The 19189-nt window shown below is 51.2% G+C and overlaps 1 protein-coding gene across 1 annotated transcript in view; it reads right to left on the bottom strand.

Annotated features, from left to right (window-relative positions):
- Nucleotides 1-19189, bottom strand: part of LOC125438278 (integrin beta-2-like) — a 34011-nt gene continuing 14822 nt past the window's right edge. The window contains exons 3-8 of the mRNA XM_048506618.1: nucleotides 14207-14394; nucleotides 11594-11838; nucleotides 9211-9430; nucleotides 6748-6950; nucleotides 4786-4952; nucleotides 1-2247 (exon numbers count right to left, since the gene is read on the bottom strand). Of these exons, the coding sequence (XP_048362575.1) occupies nucleotides 2176-2247; nucleotides 4786-4952; nucleotides 6748-6950; nucleotides 9211-9430; nucleotides 11594-11838; nucleotides 14207-14394 (1095 nt within the window). The 3' untranslated portion in view covers nucleotides 1-2175. The remainder of the gene's footprint in view (nucleotides 2248-4785; nucleotides 4953-6747; nucleotides 6951-9210; nucleotides 9431-11593; nucleotides 11839-14206; nucleotides 14395-19189) is intronic.

The following is a 19189-nucleotide window of genomic DNA, read 5'->3' as shown; positions in this document are numbered from 1 at the left end:
GTTCCGAGAGAACTGTGACTGACCCAAGGTCACCCAGCAGATTTAATGTGGAGGACTTGAATCTGGTCCTCCAGATCAGAGTCTGCCACTCTTAACCACTTCACCACTCGGGCCCTCAACTTTAATGCAGCGTTTCTGAAAAATGAAAACAATCCAATGAACGAACCTCCATATAGTCTTTAAGTTGGGAGCTGAACTGCAATAAATATTTTCTCCGGCCGTACATGTGCAAATACCATTTTTAAAGTACTGCAGTCTGGTCCCTATGCAGGGGCAAGCCCCCTTCTACTCCCACTCAAGAAAGCCCTCCACCAGCACCGAATCAGAGGGGTGAGGTTTACGTGACGTCATCCCAGCAGCACAGGAGCTCTCAACCGCATGAACCCTCCAGCCCCCAAACTCCAGGACTTATTTCCCCCATTATTAAGTAATTTGCAGAGCATCCTTATTTTACCACTTATGGCCGCCTGTGCATATTTAATCAGAAATCAGTCCTACTATATTCAGTAGGATTCACTCTTAAGCAAGTGGAGACAGAACTGCAGTCTGAAAAAAAAGGTTTAGTTTTCTTGGGGCAGTTTTGGGGGTGGGGAGAAAGCACCACTTTTTCCTCTGTTCAACAAGGGAAGGACTCTTCTTTTTCCAGTCTCTTGGGGGCAAGGGAAAGGTTGAAGGGCAATATTTCCTTATTCCCACCCCAAGAGAGAAGTTGCTACTGCATCCAAATTTCACAAGGAGGCCCATACCAGAATCCTCTTCTCTTGGCTTCCATTCTTTTTACTAGCAAAGTAGGGGTGTGGATGTGATTTTGCCCTCAAATTGCAGCCAACTTATGCCAACCCGTTGGGGATTTTAAGGCAAGAGATGTTCTGAGGTGGTTTGCCATTTTTCTTGATCCCTGTGGGCTAAGAGAGTTTAGAGAGGACCACAACTGGCCACTCTTAACCACCACACCACACTGGGAGGGGTGAAATGCCTTGAGACTTGTATGGGTTTAAAAAACAACAACAGCCTGTATTAATTCTAGTATATTAATTCTATTCATTCCTTATGCCTGGGAGGTGGGAAGGCTCCATTACATCATATAGGGGGAAGAGCAAAGACCCTCATTTATGTAGTCATGAGAATTCATCCTCTGAGGGAGTTCTTGATGGGTCATTTTTTCTTTTCTTCCCTAGAGAAAAAGTGGAGTCTGATAGCTTCAGTTGTTCATACAGGTCTGTTGACCAGTTGCCCTCCTGAGATGGCCCCGGCTGGCCTGATCTCACCAGATCTCAGAAGCTAAGCAGGGTGGCCCCTGGCGAGCATTTGGTTGAGAGACCTCCAAGGAACGTCAGGGTCTTGAGGAGGAAGTAGGCAACGGCAAGCCACCTCTGAACGTCTCTTGTCTTCAAAACCCCACTTGGGGTTGCCATAAAACAGATTGCACTTGATGGGGGGGTGGGGAGAGATGAATCAAGAACTTGAGGGGACATTTTTTTACCGGACTGACTGGCGTTTTGGTATGGGTGGGCCTAGATTACAGGGGAAGAAAATCCCTCTGCAGGGATAGGATGGTGCTTGCAGTGTAGACCTGGACAACGACAAGACAGAGAGCGGCTGAGCTTTGGGGCTGGGAAATCCCTGGAGATTTGGGGGGGGGGGCGTGCCTGGACAGGTGGGCGTTGGAGAGGGAAGACAGGTATGAAGCCTTTTCTCCAGGAAAACCGATCTCTGTAGGTGGCAGATCAGATGTAATTCCAGGAGACCTCCAAGCCCCACCTGGACTGTCTGCCAAGGACAGTGCAGCAAATGGACCAACCTCCAAATGGACCAACCTCCACCCCTGTAACGACCACCCAATTTCTTTTGTTACTATTAATGCTCCAATTGCTCACAGGAGGAGAGGGATAGACACTGGCTTTGTGTGTGGGGGGGGTAAGGGGGAAGGGGGAGTGCAAGTGCAAATAAAGCAGTCTAGCACCTAGACATGATGCTTTCATTACTGCAATGGAAACATGCTTGCAAAAGCCACACAAAAGGTTCTTGGAAAGGTACAACCTGACATAGATACAACAGGGCCTATTCCTGTGCCTGAAGCGCAGGGCATGAAAGTAACAACGCAGCGGATCCTGCAGCAGAGGTGGAGTCGTCCTCCATTATCTTCCTCTGGGTCCTTCACAGGGCTCCTCCGGTTCATCCCTGCTGGCCGCCAAACTGGGGGTTCACGACTGTGGTGGTGGCACTCTTGAAGAGAGGATTGTCAGCCTGCCCATGAAACGTCACACAAGGAGGTGTAGTTAGCACAATCCTTCCGTGAGCCTCAATAGCGGATAAATGGCTTAAGATAACCACGCTAGTCTGTGTTACTGGCAGTTCATAGAAATCATAGAAATACGGAGTTGGAAAGTACCTCCAGCTACTTTCTAGTCTGACCCTTTGCACAATGCAAGAAATTCACAACTACCTCTCCCCGCACAGTCAGAGATCCCTGGTTCATGCCCCAAAGATGGCAAAAAATAATTAAATCTAGGATCCCTGGGCAATCTAGCCTGACCCCAAACTGGCGCTTGCATGAAAGGACTGTGCAGGTGTGCTGCGTGACAGAATCCAGGCCTTTGCTGCTTGAAATTAGAACACAGAGCCATCAAACAAGGAGTCCACCACAGCAGCTTGCGATTGGCTGGCAGCTGGAGAGCCAGTTTTTCAGTCAGCGCTGTGAGGACTGAGGGTTTTTTTCCTGAGGCAGAGGTTGCTAAGGAACAGTTGTAGAGTGTGAACTGCTCCACGCTTTTGTGAAAAGTGGTCTGTTCTGAGTTCCCAGAAATATATCAATTATTCAAATTTCCTAATGATTACACATTCCACTTGCATCATATGGAAGCAGCGTGATTGATTACGCAATCTGCTCATCGTAGGCCCTTTCCCCACTTACCTTAAGCCCCACGCTACTCTCCTAAAGTAGCGCGGGGTCCAGCTGCACTCCCCACTTCAGGGGTGGCGAGAACGCAGCCGCCCCGACGCTGCCTCTCTCACGCCCCCTCAGCGCGCGTAATTCCTGGCGCCTTTTCAAATGGCGCCTTTTGATGGCCCTGTACAGAGCGCGGGGTCGTGGGGAAGCCGGGGCGCGCGCCAGGAATTGCGCACGCTGGGAATTGCACGCAGCAACCCTCCGACGAAGGTAAGTGGGGAAAGGGCCTACGTTTCTCTCATGTTCTCTCCTTTCCAATTGGGGAGCAAACGGAAAGCGTCCATTCTTCCTTTGCAATTGCTGGACAAGTTCTCTACAGAAATCTCACCAAATAGCCATCCCAACCTGTGCTAATAATCAATTAAAAAGAATTCCAATTGGCCATGCCTGGAGGGGCTGATGGGAATTGTAGTCCATGAACATCTGAAGCGCCAGAGTTGGACACCCCTGCACTAAAGCACACTGAATTGAGTTAACATCTGGAAAGTCTTTAAATCTGACAGTTAAAGAACTATGAAAGTCTGGAAAGTCTTTAAATCTGACAGTTAAAGAACACTATTTTCACTGAACTGAAATAGTGTCAAAAGCTACCAACATCAGCTTTTTTGAATATGCCTGATTTTTCAACTTACCAGCTTTATTTCTGTTATTTTTTACTGATTTTTCAACTTACCTGCTTTATTTCTGTTATTTTTTACTGCACCAAATATCTCTGCTGTTTTTAAATAAATCCTATTCTAGTTCATCTTTTTAACATTTAAAAAAGCATCTTGTGCCTAGGGGGAAACGTGGTGTTTTGAACAAGCAACACTCTGGCTTACTTGCTGGGAGGTGCCTAGAAATCCGAACTGAAGAAGCCCAATTATATTGATTTCTAGAAAAGGGCGGGGATACAGATATTACAGAAATTCTTCACTTGCAAGCTACGTTTTCTGTCGAAGCTGCTCAGAGCCTAAAGCAGTGGTGGCGAACCTTTGGCACTCCAGATGTTATGGACCGCAATTCCCATCAGCCCCTTCCAGCATGGCCAATTGGCCAATTGGCCATGCTGGAAGGGGCTGATGGGAATTCTAGTTGTAACTCTGGAGGGAAAAATCTCCCCACGGCCCCATCCTCTACATGACAAGCCTTGAAGTACTTACACTTGTTATAGCTGTTGTGAATGGTGATTGCCCTTCTCTTGATTATTGGGGGAGTGTGAGTGTGTATGGAAACACCCTCTCCTGTCTTTTACAGCCTGTTAAATGTGGCTCACAATCATTCTCCCCAGCAGAACCCCACTGCCCCCAGTGGGCATGACCACCCACTTTGGGAACCACTGATATAAACAAAGCCCCGCAGTTGTCCGGACACTTCTACCATTCACTATGTGCCTCAGCGGTAGCGACATCATGGTTTGCAAGTGCATTATCCCTTAGGTGGTTAACAGAACAGTCCTATCCAATGTCCTACTCGGTCCACTGAAATATGAATAGGATCGCCCTTCATTCCCCATGTCTGCACATTGCTGATTAGACCAATCTGCTCTAGGCAAGTTGCTGGATTTCTGTCCACAGAAATCCATTTAAGAGGATAAAGTCATGAGCCTTTCCCTCTTCCACCATTTCAGCATTTCCAGACAGGAGGCAGAAGGGAAGTCCCTGTCTCTTGACAGTCTGCACAGGTTCAGCAACCAAAACCTCTCGTCTAGCTCCTTGTTTCCTTTGCCCGTGCTCTGCACCCTCTAAGCCAGCAGAAGCCACATAAAAGCTGGGTCAACCCCTCTGGCCTAATCGTTGGGAAGAGTCAAAACCAAACACATGGCCCCGCCCTTCCCCACACCACAAGCCTCTTACGTCGTTCCACCGGGCCTTGGCCTTTTCCTTCTCAAACCGGTGATATTCCCGACGGTCAATCAGCTCTGTCACAAATCGCCAGACAAGGAGCAGGAGGAGCCCGATGAGAGCCACGCCGGCAATGATCCCGCCCACAATGGCTGCAATATTGGGGGGCTCTGGGCACTCTGAGGACAGGAGGACAGCAGAAGACTTGGGTTACCTGACTGAGCAATGGAAACTGGAAGGGCTATTTGTGTGTCATGCGCCAACACCCCACAGGCTACGAATCTAGAAAACCACCAGCCCTTCTAGGACAGCAAGCAGCTTTTGCTGCCTAACAAAGTCTGGGATCATTTGAAAAGGGCCAGTTAACTCCAATGCTTTATAATCAAAACAAGCAGATACACTATACCTCTGCCAATACAATCTGCCCACTGTTTCCATAAAATCCTCACTTGTTCTCTTCCTCCCTGCAGTTCTTGTTAAATCTTAATAATTGTGAATATGGTACATTTCTCTTGAGATGACCAGAGTGAAAACTATCTGTTGTGAGGTTTGAGTTCACATCTGTTGGTTTCCTGTAAACCTCAGTTTGAAGAGTATTCTCAGTCCTTCTAATCTCAAATTTAATTATGATGTGGATGTTGTTAATGAATTGGCCAAATTCTACCAAAGATTCCTCAGGGCCAGTCTAAATCATAAAAATGTCATTGAGAAATCTTCCAATAAATTTTCGATAGATGTTATCTGCATGTAGAATAAAGTTGTTTACTAATCTAAAAATAGATTGGTCAACTCTGGCGCAAATTTACAACCCACAGCTATGCCTGAAGTCTGCCAGAAACATTCTTCTCGAAACTGAAAGAAAAATGTCTTCAGACAAAGTTTAGAATATGGCCGATAAAGGACGTCGGGGAGCCTAGGTGTTGACCGCTTCTTCGTTTTATTTTTATTTCATTAAATTCAATCCCGTGCCCTCCCCTTTTTACTGCCAGGCTCAGGGCAGCTGACGCACATTATCATCAAAACATCCTATATATACACAATCTGAATAAAATAGCATTAAAACATCAATTAATTAAATATAATAAAACACAATAAAACAGCAAGATGGCAATTGATCAAATGTCCAAAACCCCAAAATAGCCTGAAGAATCCCTCACCTCACGATTCCATCATACGTGGAGTAACTTACTGTCGGGATGGAGGAGAAGGGGTGCAGAGAAAGCTGGGAGGCCAGCAAGATGGGTTGGATGCATGGGCTGCCTCCACCAAAAGGCCAGTGGGACATCTCCGTCTCATAGGCCCCACAGAGCTGGTTAAGGTCCCATGGGTTCCTGGTTCAGGTGACAGAGAGTTTCACCATGCTGGAGCCAGGGCCAAAAAGGCTAATCAAATGCCCGAGGGACCGGGGACCACCAGGAGCTGACTACTGGAGGACCGAAGAGCCCTCTGACAAGACGTTATCCTTGAAAAAGCTCGCAAAAGCCTCACAGCGAATAGCCAAACCACTAGAATGTTTAGATCCCACAGGAAAAGGTAGAAGAGACCAAATTATCTTAAACAATTGTGCTGGGCATGAGCTATTAAACACGACAGAGGACACATAGAAGTTCTTCTTAGTGGCCTTCACTGCCACCTCATAGGATTTCATGAACATAGAATCATAGAGTTGGAATACACCACAAAGGCCATCCAGTCCAACCCCCTGCCATGCAGTCAAACGCAATCAAAGAAACTCCTGACAGATGGCCATCCAGCCTCTGCTTAAAAACCTCCAAAAAAGGTCTAAACTCCACCACCCTTCGCGGCAGCACATTCCAATGACAAACAGCCCTGGCAATCAAAAAGTTCTTCCTAATGTTTTGGGTGAAACCTCTTTTTTTCCTTTACCTTGAACCTATTCCTTTGCTTGCAGAGAGTTTTCACCTGTAAAAGAAGTTTGGCATCATCCCACATACAGAGACCAGATTCTCATACCTTTCTCTGGATTGACTGTCACAGAATACTGCTCTTCTCCATCCTCTTGAAAAATCTTGTAGGAGATCCAGCAGTTCTGAGAATCCTTTTCTCTGCATGCTTTGCCACCTGATAATGTTTCTTTCAGAATAATGTTTGAGCAAGCTTTAGAGCAATTCTTTTCTAGTGGGCCACTTTGAAAGGCTTTGCACTCAACGCAGGCACTGGAACACATAGAAGAAGTATGTCTCCCAGAGAAATCGGATAACAAAGATGCACTGCTGCAATGGATTTTAATTTCAAATGTTCAAAGTAATTCAAAGTAATTCACATCCACCATCTCAGTAATCCTGATGTCAGCTCTCTAGCTTAGACCAGTATCACATTATATATCACACTACAGATATGGGGAGAGCAAGGCCAAGAACATGGAGACTGTAGCTTATGTGAAATTTGAACTCGCGACCCCTCATGCTTATAGCGCTCATCCTTAAATACACTATTCTGATCCAGCAGATCAGGTCATATAAAATGTCTGGAGAGTGCAGGTTAAGACATGCAAACTGTGGTTGATGGTGTGGAAATACTTGGGTGCAAAATTTAAGAGATCAAAGGGGAAAATAGCCCTGACCTGCATAGCCCCAGGCTAGTTTGATCTCTCCAAACCTCAGGAGCTAAGCAGTGTTGGCCCTGGTTAGTATTTGGATGGGAAACCTCCGAGGAAGCCCAGGGGGTGGCTCCGAGGCAGGTAATGGCAAACCACCTCGAATGTCTCTCACCTGGAACATCCTGCAGGGTCACCATGAGTCAGCTGTGACTTATCAGCACACAAGCATCAAAAAGGACTGATGAATTCATTGCAAGAGTACGCTGTGATTCATCAGTGTGGGTGGTGCACCCAGCAAGACAGGAGGGCAGGGCAACCAGAAGCATCAGCAGAGAAAGGGAATCCACCTGAACAGGACAGCAAGCCCGGCAGTGGTGTGTGATGCAGAAATGGGTGGGTGGAAATGGGTGGAAATGCTTCCAGGGTGGGTGTATTACGTTTTATGAAATTTTGTCGGATGCCGCTGTAATTTTATTTAATTCGCTGTTTTAACTGGGATTTTAATGCTATTACTGTTATGATTATGTTGTTCACCGCCCAGAGCCCTTCGGGGGAGGGGCGGTATATAAAATTGATTATAAATAAATAAAATAAATAAAATATGGGCAATGGAAATGCAGGGGTCCTGCTGAAGTACATATAAAGAACCTGTTTTATCGCAGTTCTGAATGTGGGTCACCCTGCTCTGCCTCCAGGGAGGTGCACCTGAAAATTAATTACAATCCAAATACCTTCCTGACTGGGCAACACTTAATATGCCAAATCTGATTATTAAAAATAACCACCATCAGAAAACTTTGGAAATGATTGTTACGGTTGCATCACATCATCTGCTTTTAACAATTACACAAGAGAATGTGAGGTGTGCAGGAGCAGCAGCAAGGGAACAAAATGCATGAGCAGATGACCTGACAGGAGCGTGTTCCAACCAGAAGAGTTAGCTGCAGGAGACAGAAAACTCTATGCCCTGTTTCCCTCATTTTTGCCAGTGCCTGATCTGTGTCCACTACTTGGCGAGGGCTTTTTGACTCCACATAAGCAGAGGTCTTTGAGGGCTACACCAATGTCTGCTCTGGTGCAAGAGGGGCCACTGGGGAAGGAGAGAACGTTCTGCTTCTGTTCTTTGAATGCAGGCCCTGCAGCCTCTGAAAGGGGGGCAGAGGCTGAGCCTGCTTTCTCCCTTGCTGTGAGCCTGCTTTCTCACCTCTGTCTGAAAACTTGCAGGCAAAAGAAATGTAGGGAGGGATGGTGTCAAATCCCAGAGAAAGCCATTCCCATTGATTGAGGGGAGGGGAGGGTGACAGGTTTGCATGAAACAAGAGGGAATGAAAGTCAAATACTGTTAAAAGAATGGGTGTATTGACGAGAAAGCGTGTGTGCAAAATGTTGCCCCGTCACTGTTGACCCACAGAGACCCCTGGTGGGGTTTTCAAGGCAAGTGACTAAGTGGTTTGCCGCTGTAGAAGAAGTAGTAGTAGTAGTAGTAGTAGTAGTAGTAGTAGTAGTAGTAGTAGTAGTAGTATACCCCCCTTTCTATCCTGTAAGGAGATTCAAAGGGGCTTACAAACTCCTTTCCCTTCCCCCTCACAACAAACACCCTGTGAGGTAGGTGGGGCTGAGAGAGCTCTAAAGAACTGTGACTAATCCAAGGTCACCCAGTTGGCATGTGTTGGAGTGCACAGGCAAATCTAGTTCCCCAGATAAGCCCCACAACTCAAGTGGCAGAGCGGGGAATCCAACCCGGTTCTCCAGATTAGAGTGCACCTGCACTTAACCACTATGCCACTGCTGCTCCTTAACCATGAAAAATTTCAAAAATATAGACTGAACAGTAACCACTGATAACGAGCTGTGTTTGTTGTAAGCACGACACTTACATGTATCTGGCACAAGGGGATGGACATCCTGGGCACTCTTTGCAAAACGGGCGCTGGTAGCCATTTCGGCAGAGGCACGTATTGCACTCGCACTTCCCACGGCCGCTGCACACGCTCCCCTTGTCGATCTTACAACCATCTGTTGTACTCCTGCAGTGGCAGGCACTGCCTTCAAAGCCAAGGTTGCATTTACACTTCCCACAGTCACAATGTCCTCGTTCTGGGTGGGGTGGAGAGTGGAGATTTTAAAATGGAATAAGGCAAAGCGTAGCACCAGGGAATCCACCTGGGTTGCCGCCAGTATCCTCAGAGGCACAGAAGTTCAAAAGGAGAACCAAAGCAGCATCAACACAACAGTGAAAGTAGTCAGTAATCTGAATCAGAAAAGCAAATGGCAAAAGTTCTTTGCAGCTAATGCTGACCCTATTAAAGAAGGGATCCAGCAGTTCCTCCCAGACCTACTCCATAGCAGCTTTGTTACCCATGAAAGTTGGAAGAATTAATTTTTCTGTTATGTTTAGATTGTTAGTAAAGCTATTCGTTCTCTTTTGTCACATAGAAGAATGTATGAGATTCTTTACTGTTATATTAGCATGTATGAACCCCAAAAACTCATATTCATATATAATCTATGTGTGTGTGTATTAAATGTATTACTAGTGTTATTATCTCCCAATATAGGAATAAGCTGAGTATTTTGTTACAAGAGTAAGAGATTCTTTAGAGAAAGAAACAGAGAGAATCAATTTAAAATATTCCTTTTGCTGTATTAATAGAGTAAGTTCCTTAGGGTTACATTAGTTTCAATTTTAGCTGTTATTAAGTCTCCAGGAAGTAGGCTAGAAAATGCAAACCAAGACAACACCCTTCTACAATCAAGTGATAAGATTAAGGTGTGCCATGGCCATTGGAGACAGCATCCTACTTTTCCTATTGGATTATTCAAACTTTCACTGAGAAGGATCTCAAGACCCATTGGACTATTGAATTTTCCACTTCTAGGATCTCAAGATTCATTGGATTATTTGAATCTTCCTTTGACATAATCTCAAGGCGCAAGACTCAGGCAGGAGAAAGTGCAGCCTTTTCTTCTGGGACTTAATCCCATCAGCAAAAGCAAAGGACTGTCTTCCTCCCCTTTGTTTTAGGTTGCTTCTGTATTATGTGGAAGGTTGTTTGAACATAAGAACATAAGAATGAGCCTGCTGGATCAGACCAGAGTCCATCTAGTCCAGCACTCTGCTACTTGCAGTGGCCCACCAGGTGCCTTTGGGAGCTCACATGCAGGATGTGAAAACAATGGCCTTCTGCTGCTGCTGCTCCCGAGCACCTGGTCTGCTAGTGCATTTGTAATCTCAAATCAAAGAGGATCAAGATTGGTAGTCATAGATTTACTTCTCCTCCATAAATCTGTCCAAGCCCCTTTTAAAGCTATCCAGGTTAGTGGCCATCACCACCTCCTATGGCAGCATATTCCAAACACCAATCACACGTTGCGTGAAGAAGTGTTTCCTTTTATTAGTCCTAATTCTTCCCCCAAGCATTTTCAATGTATGCCCCCTGGTTCTACTATTGTGAGAAAGAGAGAAAAAAGTCTCTCTGTCAACATTTTCTACCCCATGCATAATTTTATAGACTTCAATCATATCTCCCCTCAGATGTCTCCTCTCCAAACTAAAGAGTCCCAAACGCTGCAGCCTCTCCTCATAAGGAAGGTGCTCCAGTCCCTCAATCATTTAGATGCTCACCTTGCTGTCAGTGCCCAGTGTTTTCTGGACCACCTTTTGGTTCATTATGCTGTGTGCCAATTGCTTTCACCTCGTCTCTTTGGAGTTCAGAGCTGGAGTTCAGAACTTTGCTTCTTGGATTATTCCTCTTCTAGATAAGCCTTCCCCCACAAAACCCTGACCTATCCCTCAACTCTATGTTCTAGGACTGTGTGAATCCTCTGTGTGTTTGCACTTACCATTTGTTGTCTGTACATTTATTATTTTATTTTTCCTAAATAAATTTGTTAAAATTTTACTTCTGACTCCTGTGGCTTTCTGATGAGAAAAACCTTTTGTAAATAAAAGTGGTAAAGATCTCGTGGTTGTCCTGCTCTCACAAAGCAAGGTTCCCTACAATTTCAGACCATACTATTTCAGGAAACATAAAGCGGCCATGTGGATAATGATAGAATTTAACTTCCAAGTGGTGAGATCCAGAGTAGAGAAGTAGTATTGAAGCAGATCTTTCTAAGATGCAAAAAGCTCAAATGATGAAGGAGCAGAACCGAAATGATGCCCTGAAAAGGTCTGCAGGCTGCAGCAGAAAAAGCAACCTAGAGGAATAGTCCCAAGCGAAGGCCAAGAGAGGCGTCAGCTCTCTTCCCATCACTCACCTGCCCCTCCACACACCTGGCCATCGTGCAGCTCACAGTTGGTGTTGTCACACTCACAGAAGGTGCCATAGATCAGCTTCTTGGGGTCGTCGTTGGTGTGGCAAGCGCACTGCCCACACACACAGTCCCCAAGGCCCGAACAAATGACTGAGGCATTGTCTTTTCGACAAGTCTTTTCAAGTTCCTTGTTGGATTTTCCGCCGGTTTCACAATCACAGTTCTTTCCAATGAAACCAGAATCGCATCTGGCATTAGAGAGAAGAAATATTCTGATCACAGAAAAGGACTGAGAAGCAAGACCAAAACCTTGCAGTATTTTTTTGATTTGTCATGATCTTGTGTGTGTGAGATTTTGGGTGGATGATCTTCTTGCACACATCTCTGTTTCTCTCTCTTGGGACCATTTAGGATCCAGTCTGTGGGCGTGTCTAAACTAGAGCATGTGCTACAATTCAACTTTCAAAGGACTCAGTTTGCAAGGCTGGTAAAACATTTCCAGCTGTCAAATAATGCCAATTCTTTTTTTTAGCTCATTATGTTATTAATTTTGATAATCACTCCAAGAATCAGCAGCCCAATGGGCCCACAGCTTCGTTGTATACTCTTAAAATGTATGACTGCTCAGAAGCGGCATCTGATTCACTATCTCATTTCACTGTGTTTTATTCAATTTATAGCTTGCCTGTCGCACCCTGGACTGCTCAGTAACAAGACTCTGTTTACAGTTGATTTCTTTATTCTGGAACAGCTTTGGGAATAAGCATTTCGACTTCTATCGCCAGAACTAAGTGCAGCCAGTATTGCAGCCATGCTTATATCCCACTACGTTATATCCCACTATGTCCAACTCTGGGACCCCAGATGTTCATGGACTACGATTCCCATCAGGCCCTGCCAGCATAGCCCCATTGGGGCACCAGAGTTATGCAGTTTTCTACATACATGCTAGACAAGGATGAAAAATGAAAACAGCTCTAGGAATTAATGTTCTCGTCAGCCAGCCAATGCAGTAGGTTTTGGCAAGAGTATAGGTTAGAGGGGGTATGCTGTGTCAGTATTGTCATGTTTTCTTCAAGTTTGGAGCTTAAACATGTACATTGTCCCTTTTGGTAGTCCTAGGTCTTTCAGTGGCCTTCAATACCATTGGCCACAGTATCCTCCTGGAATGGAAACAGGGGTTAGGCTGGGTCCACTGTAATGCAGTGGTTCTTGTCTACCCCAGTGGCAGGCTCCAGAAAGCGGAGATGGGGGGCAGGTACTTGAGTCCCTGGGAGTCCTCCTGTGGATTTCCCCAGGGCTTGGTCCTGTCCTCCTGTGTTATCTATATGAAGCCACTAGGGGAGGACATTGGAAGATATGGTGTTGTTTGTCATAAATATGTGGATGACACCCAGCTGTTCCTCCCATTTCCTTCTGCATCAGGTGAAGCTGCCCAAGTTCTGGACTGCTGCCTGCTGGCACTCATGAGGGCCAGTAAATTGAAACTCAAAGGACGGAGGGGCTCTGTATGCCAAGCACCTCAATCTGGGGAATCAAGGGACACCCAGTGCTGGAAGAGGTAACTGTACCCCAGAAGGGCCAGGGGCAGGGTCTTGGGACCATCCTGGATGGGGCGCTGTCTCTGGAAAGGCAGGTGGCCACGACAACCAGGAGAGCCCATTAACATCTTCAGCTGGTGTGCCACCTCCACTTTCTCCTGGACTGGGATGACCTGGCTACCGTTATCTGTGCTCCGGTAACCACCAGATTGAATTACTGCAACCCGCTACATGTAGGGGCTGCCTTTGAGGACAGGCCAGAAACTTGAGCTAGCGCAGAATATGTTGGTTCATCTGCTGACTGGTGCCTCATACTGGGATCACAACCCAATTCATAGGAGTCTGCACTGCCTTCCGAAGCACTACCAGGCCCAATTTAAAGTGCTGGTACTAACCTATAAAGCCCTAAACGGCTTCAGTCCTGGGCCCTCGGGAGACCGCATCCACTCATATATTCCTGTCTGGGTGCTGAGATTGGAGGGGGAGACCCGCCTGGTTGTCCCACCCCCTTCAGAGGTGAGGGGAGGGTGGGGGCGGCCCAGAGAGCCTTCTCAATAGTGACCCCTGCGCTGTGGAGTGCCTTTCCACCAGAGGTGCCTGCCCTCCTGGGCTTTGGGCACCTGGCGAAGACTGGCCTCTTCATATGGGCATTTGGCTGAGTTCCCCACCCCCCCCCCAAAATACTGGGATGGGAAGGGCCTTGAGGTATGCTCCTCCCATTTTTAGGAGTGGTTGGGTGGGAGTTTTTATGTTTTATGGTTTCAGGATTGGGTTTCATAGGGATTTGATTATTGTGTTGGAAAGGACCTTATTATGGTTTCTATCATAACCTGCCCTCAAGACTGTAATAAAAGGCAGGGGAATAAATATAAATACATAAATCTCTCTTGTACCAAATCCTCAGACTCCCATATTTAGCAAGTACCTGGAATCTTCGAGAGGAGCAACTTGAAGTGAGAGACTGCCTCAAAATCCAGCTGGGCAAGCAACATATTTCATTGTGAGAATGGTCAAGATCTCTCAATAGGAGCTGTGGTACGGAGGGCTGACATGAGTGGGGGAGCAAATGGATTACCTGCAGATTCCACAATCTACTTTTCCATGTCCACTACAGACAGAAGGATCCAATCTTTCCTCATCACACTCACAATCACATCGACTGCTTATGTTCACTGTGAGGGTGTCGGTGAAACCCAGAGGACGAATAGTAAGGGTTTGGTTCTGAACGCATTCAGTTGCTGTAATTTTCACTTGGAAGATAACCTGTAGGAAAACAAAGAGGTCTTCAGTGAATTAAAGTCCCCAAACAGTCAAAACAGATGTGAGACTGGTATTGCTAGCTGCCATGGCTGTAAGAAAGGTAAAATTATACACTTGATACTGTTAGAGAACTTGAGGCTCCTTCGCTGTCTTTGGGTCTCACTTTAGACCGGTTTTCCCTGCTCTGCGAGTCCGATGTTGAGAGGGTCCTGGCTGCTGTCAGACCTACTACCTGTCTTCTGGATCCGTGCCCCTCCTAGCTGATTAAAGCCTGCCGGGAGGAGTTACGACCCCACCTGTTGAATATAGTCAATGACTCTCTTTGTTATCACTGAAAGTATAATCGCATTTAATCATATTTAATCGCATTTATTAGTCACTTATATTCAACAATCACAATACACTTATTCCTATGTTATACTAGTTATTTGGAGTTACTTACTGTAAGAAAACTTCTAACTCACAATCTGAGCTGAATGAAAAAGAGCCAAACAACATGGATAGCTACACTTTCTGCTGATTCGGCAGACTCTAAAGGCATAGGTAAAACAAAACATAGCCTAAAACAAGCCCCTAACACATAACAAAAGGAGGCCTTTAAGGGTACACCAGACAAGCGTTCAGACTACACTTATCTATGATTTTGCCATCTCAGTGCATTCCTCCTGTCAGATTCTGTGTTTTGCCATCCATCTAAGTGGGTGAAGAAAGGGGCACTGAGATGGTGCCAAGGGTCGAGAAGCGTCAGGAGAAAGTTGTTTTAATAAAGTGGAGAAGAATTGTTTAAGGATTGTCCTATGAGTAACCCTAGGTTGAACTGAGGTAATAGAAGTGAACATGTAATAAAGAAACAATCAATCTATGGGACATACCTCTCAGAGTAAGCCAAAATAAAACATCTTTATGTCAAAAGAATCATTAACCCTGACAAAATTATCTGTATCTATACTGGAGAGTTTTAAGTTTTTAGTAATGTTATTTAAAGGTGTCAAGGAATTCTGTGATGTATAGGAGTTGTGACTTAGCATGTGATGCTTTTCTATAAAAGGGACGGTCCCCAAAGCTGAAGTTGAGTCTTTCCTCCCAGGGTGCTATTGCAACCTGTTCCTCTCTAATAAACTTACTAACTTCTTGAAATCATTTTCTTTGTCTGTCTCTTTGATTCTCTAAATCTGAATTGGGTAACTTATCCTGTTCCCTCTATTTGGGGTAACACCTTGAGCAAGGAGTGTTTCCGGGTGGGTTGAAGGAGGCGGTGGTCCACCCACTCTCGAAAAGACCATCCTTAGATCCCGGTGATCTGGCCAATTACCGCCCCATTTAGAATCTTTCGTTTCTGGGGAAGGTAATTGAGAGAGTGGTGTTGGAGCAGCTTCAGGGCTTCCTGGAGGACGCATCGGTGCTTGATCCCTTCCAGTCCAGTTTCCGTGCTGGGCATGGGATGGAGACCGTTCTCGTTGCCGTCACAGATACACTCCGCATGCAGCTTGATCGAGGCAGATTGGAACTGCTAGTGTTACTTGACCTCACTGGAGCATTTGATATGGTAGATCACAACCTTTTGATCCACCGCCTGGCTGCGTCTGGGGTGTGGGGCACTGTCCTTCAGTGGATTGCCTCGTTTCTCCAGGGGCACGGTCAGCAGGTGTGGTGCAAGGATCAGGCCTCTCGTAGGGCCCCACTTAGTTGTGGGGTCCCACGGGGGGCCTTGTTCTCCCCACTCTTATTTAACATCTACATGCGACCCCTTGCTCGGCTGGTGCGGAGTTTTGGGCTGGTCTGTCACCAATATGCGGTCATTCTGTTGATGGAGGGGGGGGGCTCCGCCCCTGCAGCTCTACAGCATTGTTTGGAGTCGGTTGCTGCTTGGTTGAGGCAGAGCAGGTTAAAACTTAATCCAACAAAGACGGAGGTCCTCTGGTTAGGCTGGGGGAAAGACCAGGGGATTTCCAGCTGCCTGTTTTGGATGGGGTCATGCTGGCCCCTAGGGGTCCGCCTGGACTCTTCTCTATCTAGGGAGGGCCAGGTGGCCCATGTTACCCAGGTTGCGTTTTTCCATCTTCACTAGGCTCGGCGACTGGCCTTCTAGCTCTCCCAGTCGGATCTGGCCACTGTGATCCATGCGACGGTCACCTCGAGGTTGGATTACTGTAACTCGCTCTATGCGGGCCTTCCCTTGCGACTGATCTGGAAGTTGAAACTGGTCCAGAATGTGGCGGCTCGACTTCTGACGGGTGGTAGGTATGTAGACCATAACACCCCCATGCTTCACCATCTGCACTGGCTCCCAGTGGAGTTCCGGATCGTTTTCAAGGTGTTGGTCTTGACCGTTAAGGCCTTATGCGACATGGGGCCCTCATACCTGCGGGACTGCATCACCCCTTATGCCCCAAATAGGACACTGCATTTGGCAGTGGCAGATCTGCTACAGACCCCCAGCCCTTCAATGATGCGACTGACCTCGACCTGGGCCAGGGCCTTCATGGCTCTGGCCCCTGCCTGGCGGAACGCTCTTCCTCCAGCTGTCCGGGCCCTGCGGGACCTTGGTGAGTTCCACAGGGCCTGTAAGATGGAGCTGTTCCACCGGGCCTTTGGCAGGGCTGGCCGCAGATTTATTGCCCCCCAATGAGGCTGCCAGTTTCCATTCTGGCAGGGCTGTGATTCCGTTTTGGGCCCTGCCTTTCCCCTCCTGGCCTTTTAGATCGGGCGCCATTCTTATGTTCTTATTTTCTTATTTATGCTCTATTCAATTTTAAGTATTTGCTGCTGTATTATTGTTTGTTTAATGGGGTTAATCTATGTTTTATATGCTGCGGTATTGGATATTGCTGTACATGCGAACCGATTTTTTCTTTGTCAACAGGACTATCCATCCGTTGGCCAGTTGGTGCAAAAACTTGCGGGGTGGGGGGGGGGGGGGTTGGGTGGGGGGGGGGGGGGGGGGGGGGGGGGGGGGGGGGGGGGCGGGGGTGGGGGGGGGGGGGGGGGGGGGGGGGGGGGGGTGGAGGGGGGGGGGGGGGGGGCTGGGGGGGGGGGGGGGTGGCGGGGAGGGGGGGCTGGGGGGGAGGGAGGTGTGGCGGGGGTTGGGGGGGGGGGGGGGTGCGGGGAGGGGGGGGGGGGGGGGGGGGGGGCTGGGGGGGGGGGGGGGTGGGGGGGGGGGGGGGGGGGGGGGGGGGGGGGTGGGGGGGGGGGGGGGTGGGGGGGGGGGGGGGTGGGGGGGGGGGGGGGTGGGGGGGGGGGGGGGTGGGGGGGGGGGGGGGTGGGGGGGGGGGGGGGTGGGGGGGGGGGGGGGTGGGGGGGGGGGGGGGTGGGGGGGGGGGGGGGTGGGGGGGGGGGGGGGTGGGGGGGGGGGGGGGTGGGGGGGGGGGGGGGTGGGGGGGGGGGGGGGTGGGGGGGGGGGGGGGTGGGGGGGGGGGGGGGTGGGGGGGGGGGGGGGTGGGGGGGGGGGGGGGTGGGGGGGGGGGGGGGTGGGGGGGGGGGGGGGTGGGGGGGGGGGGGGGTGGGGGGGGGGGGGGGTGGGGGGGGGGGGGGGTGGGGGGGGGGGGGGGTGGGGGGGGGGGGGGGTGGGGGGGGGGGGGGGTGGGGGGGGGGGGGGGTGGGGGGGGGGGGGGGTGGGGGGGGGGGGGGGTGGGGGGGGGGGGGGGTGGGGGGGGGGGGGGGTGGGGGGGGGGGGGGGTGGGGGGGGGGGGGGGTGGGGGGGGGGGGGGGTGGGGGGGGGGGGGGGTGGGGGGGGGGGGGGGTGGGGGGGGGGGGGGGTGGGGGGGGGGGGGGGTGGGGGGGGGGGGGGGTGGGGGGGGGGGGGGGTGGGGGGGGGGGGGGGTGGGGGGGGGGGGGGGTGGGGGGGGGGGGGGGTGGGGGGGGGGGGGGGTGGGGGGGGGGGGGGGTGGGGGGGGGGGGGGGTGGGGGGGGGGGGGGGTGGGGGGGGGGGGGGGTGGGGGGGGGGGGGGGTGGGGGGGGGGGGGGGTGGGGGGGGGGGGGGGTGGGGGGGGGGGGGGGTGGGGGGGGGGGGGGGTGGGGGGGGGGGGGGGTGGGGGGGGGGGGGGGTGGGGGGGGGGGGGGGTGGGGGGGGGGGGGGGTGGGGGGGGGGGGGGGTGGGGGGGGGGGGGGGTGGGGGGGGGGGGGGGTGGGGGGGGGGGGGGGTGGGGGGGGGGGGGGGTGGGGGGGGGGGGGGGTGGGGGGGGGGGGGGGTGGGGGGGGGGGGGGGTGGGGGGGGGGGGGGGTGGGGGGGGGGGGGGGTGGGGGGGGGGGGGGGTGGGGGGGGGGGGGGGTGGGGGGGGGGGGGGGTGGGGGGGGGGGGGGGTGGGGGGGGGGGGGGGTGGGGGGGGGGGGGGGTGGGGGGGGGGGGGGGTGGGGGGGGGGGGGGGTGGGGGGGGGGGGGGGTGGGGGGGGGGGGGGGTGGGGGGGGGGGGGGGTGGGGGGGGGGGGGGGTGGGGGGGGGGGGGGGTGGGGGGGGGGGGGGGTGGGGGGGGGGGGGGGTGGGGGGGGGGGGGGGTGGGGGGGGGGGGGGGTGGGGGGGGGGGGGGGTGGGGGGGGGGGGGGGTGGGGGGGGGGGGGGGTGGGGGGGGGGGGGGGTGGGGGGGGGGGGGGGTGGGGGGGGGGGGGGGTGGGGGGGGGGGGGGGTGGGGGGGGGGGGGGGTGGGGGGGGGGGGGGGTGGGGGGGGGGGGGGGTGGGGGGGGGGGGGGGTGGGGGGGGGGGGGGGTGGGGGGGGGGGGGGGTGGGGGGGGGGGGGGGTGGGGGGGGGGGGGGGTGGGGGGGGGGGGGGGTGGGGGGGGGGGGGGGTGGGGGGGGGGGGGGGTG

This window comes from Sphaerodactylus townsendi, linkage group LG01 (genome assembly GCF_021028975.2).
Source record: "Sphaerodactylus townsendi isolate TG3544 linkage group LG01, MPM_Stown_v2.3, whole genome shotgun sequence".
NCBI lineage: Eukaryota > Metazoa > Chordata > Lepidosauria > Squamata > Sphaerodactylidae > Sphaerodactylus > Sphaerodactylus townsendi.
The sequence above is the reverse complement of the archived record's forward strand: the minus strand, read 5'-3'. Positions and strand labels throughout refer to the sequence as shown.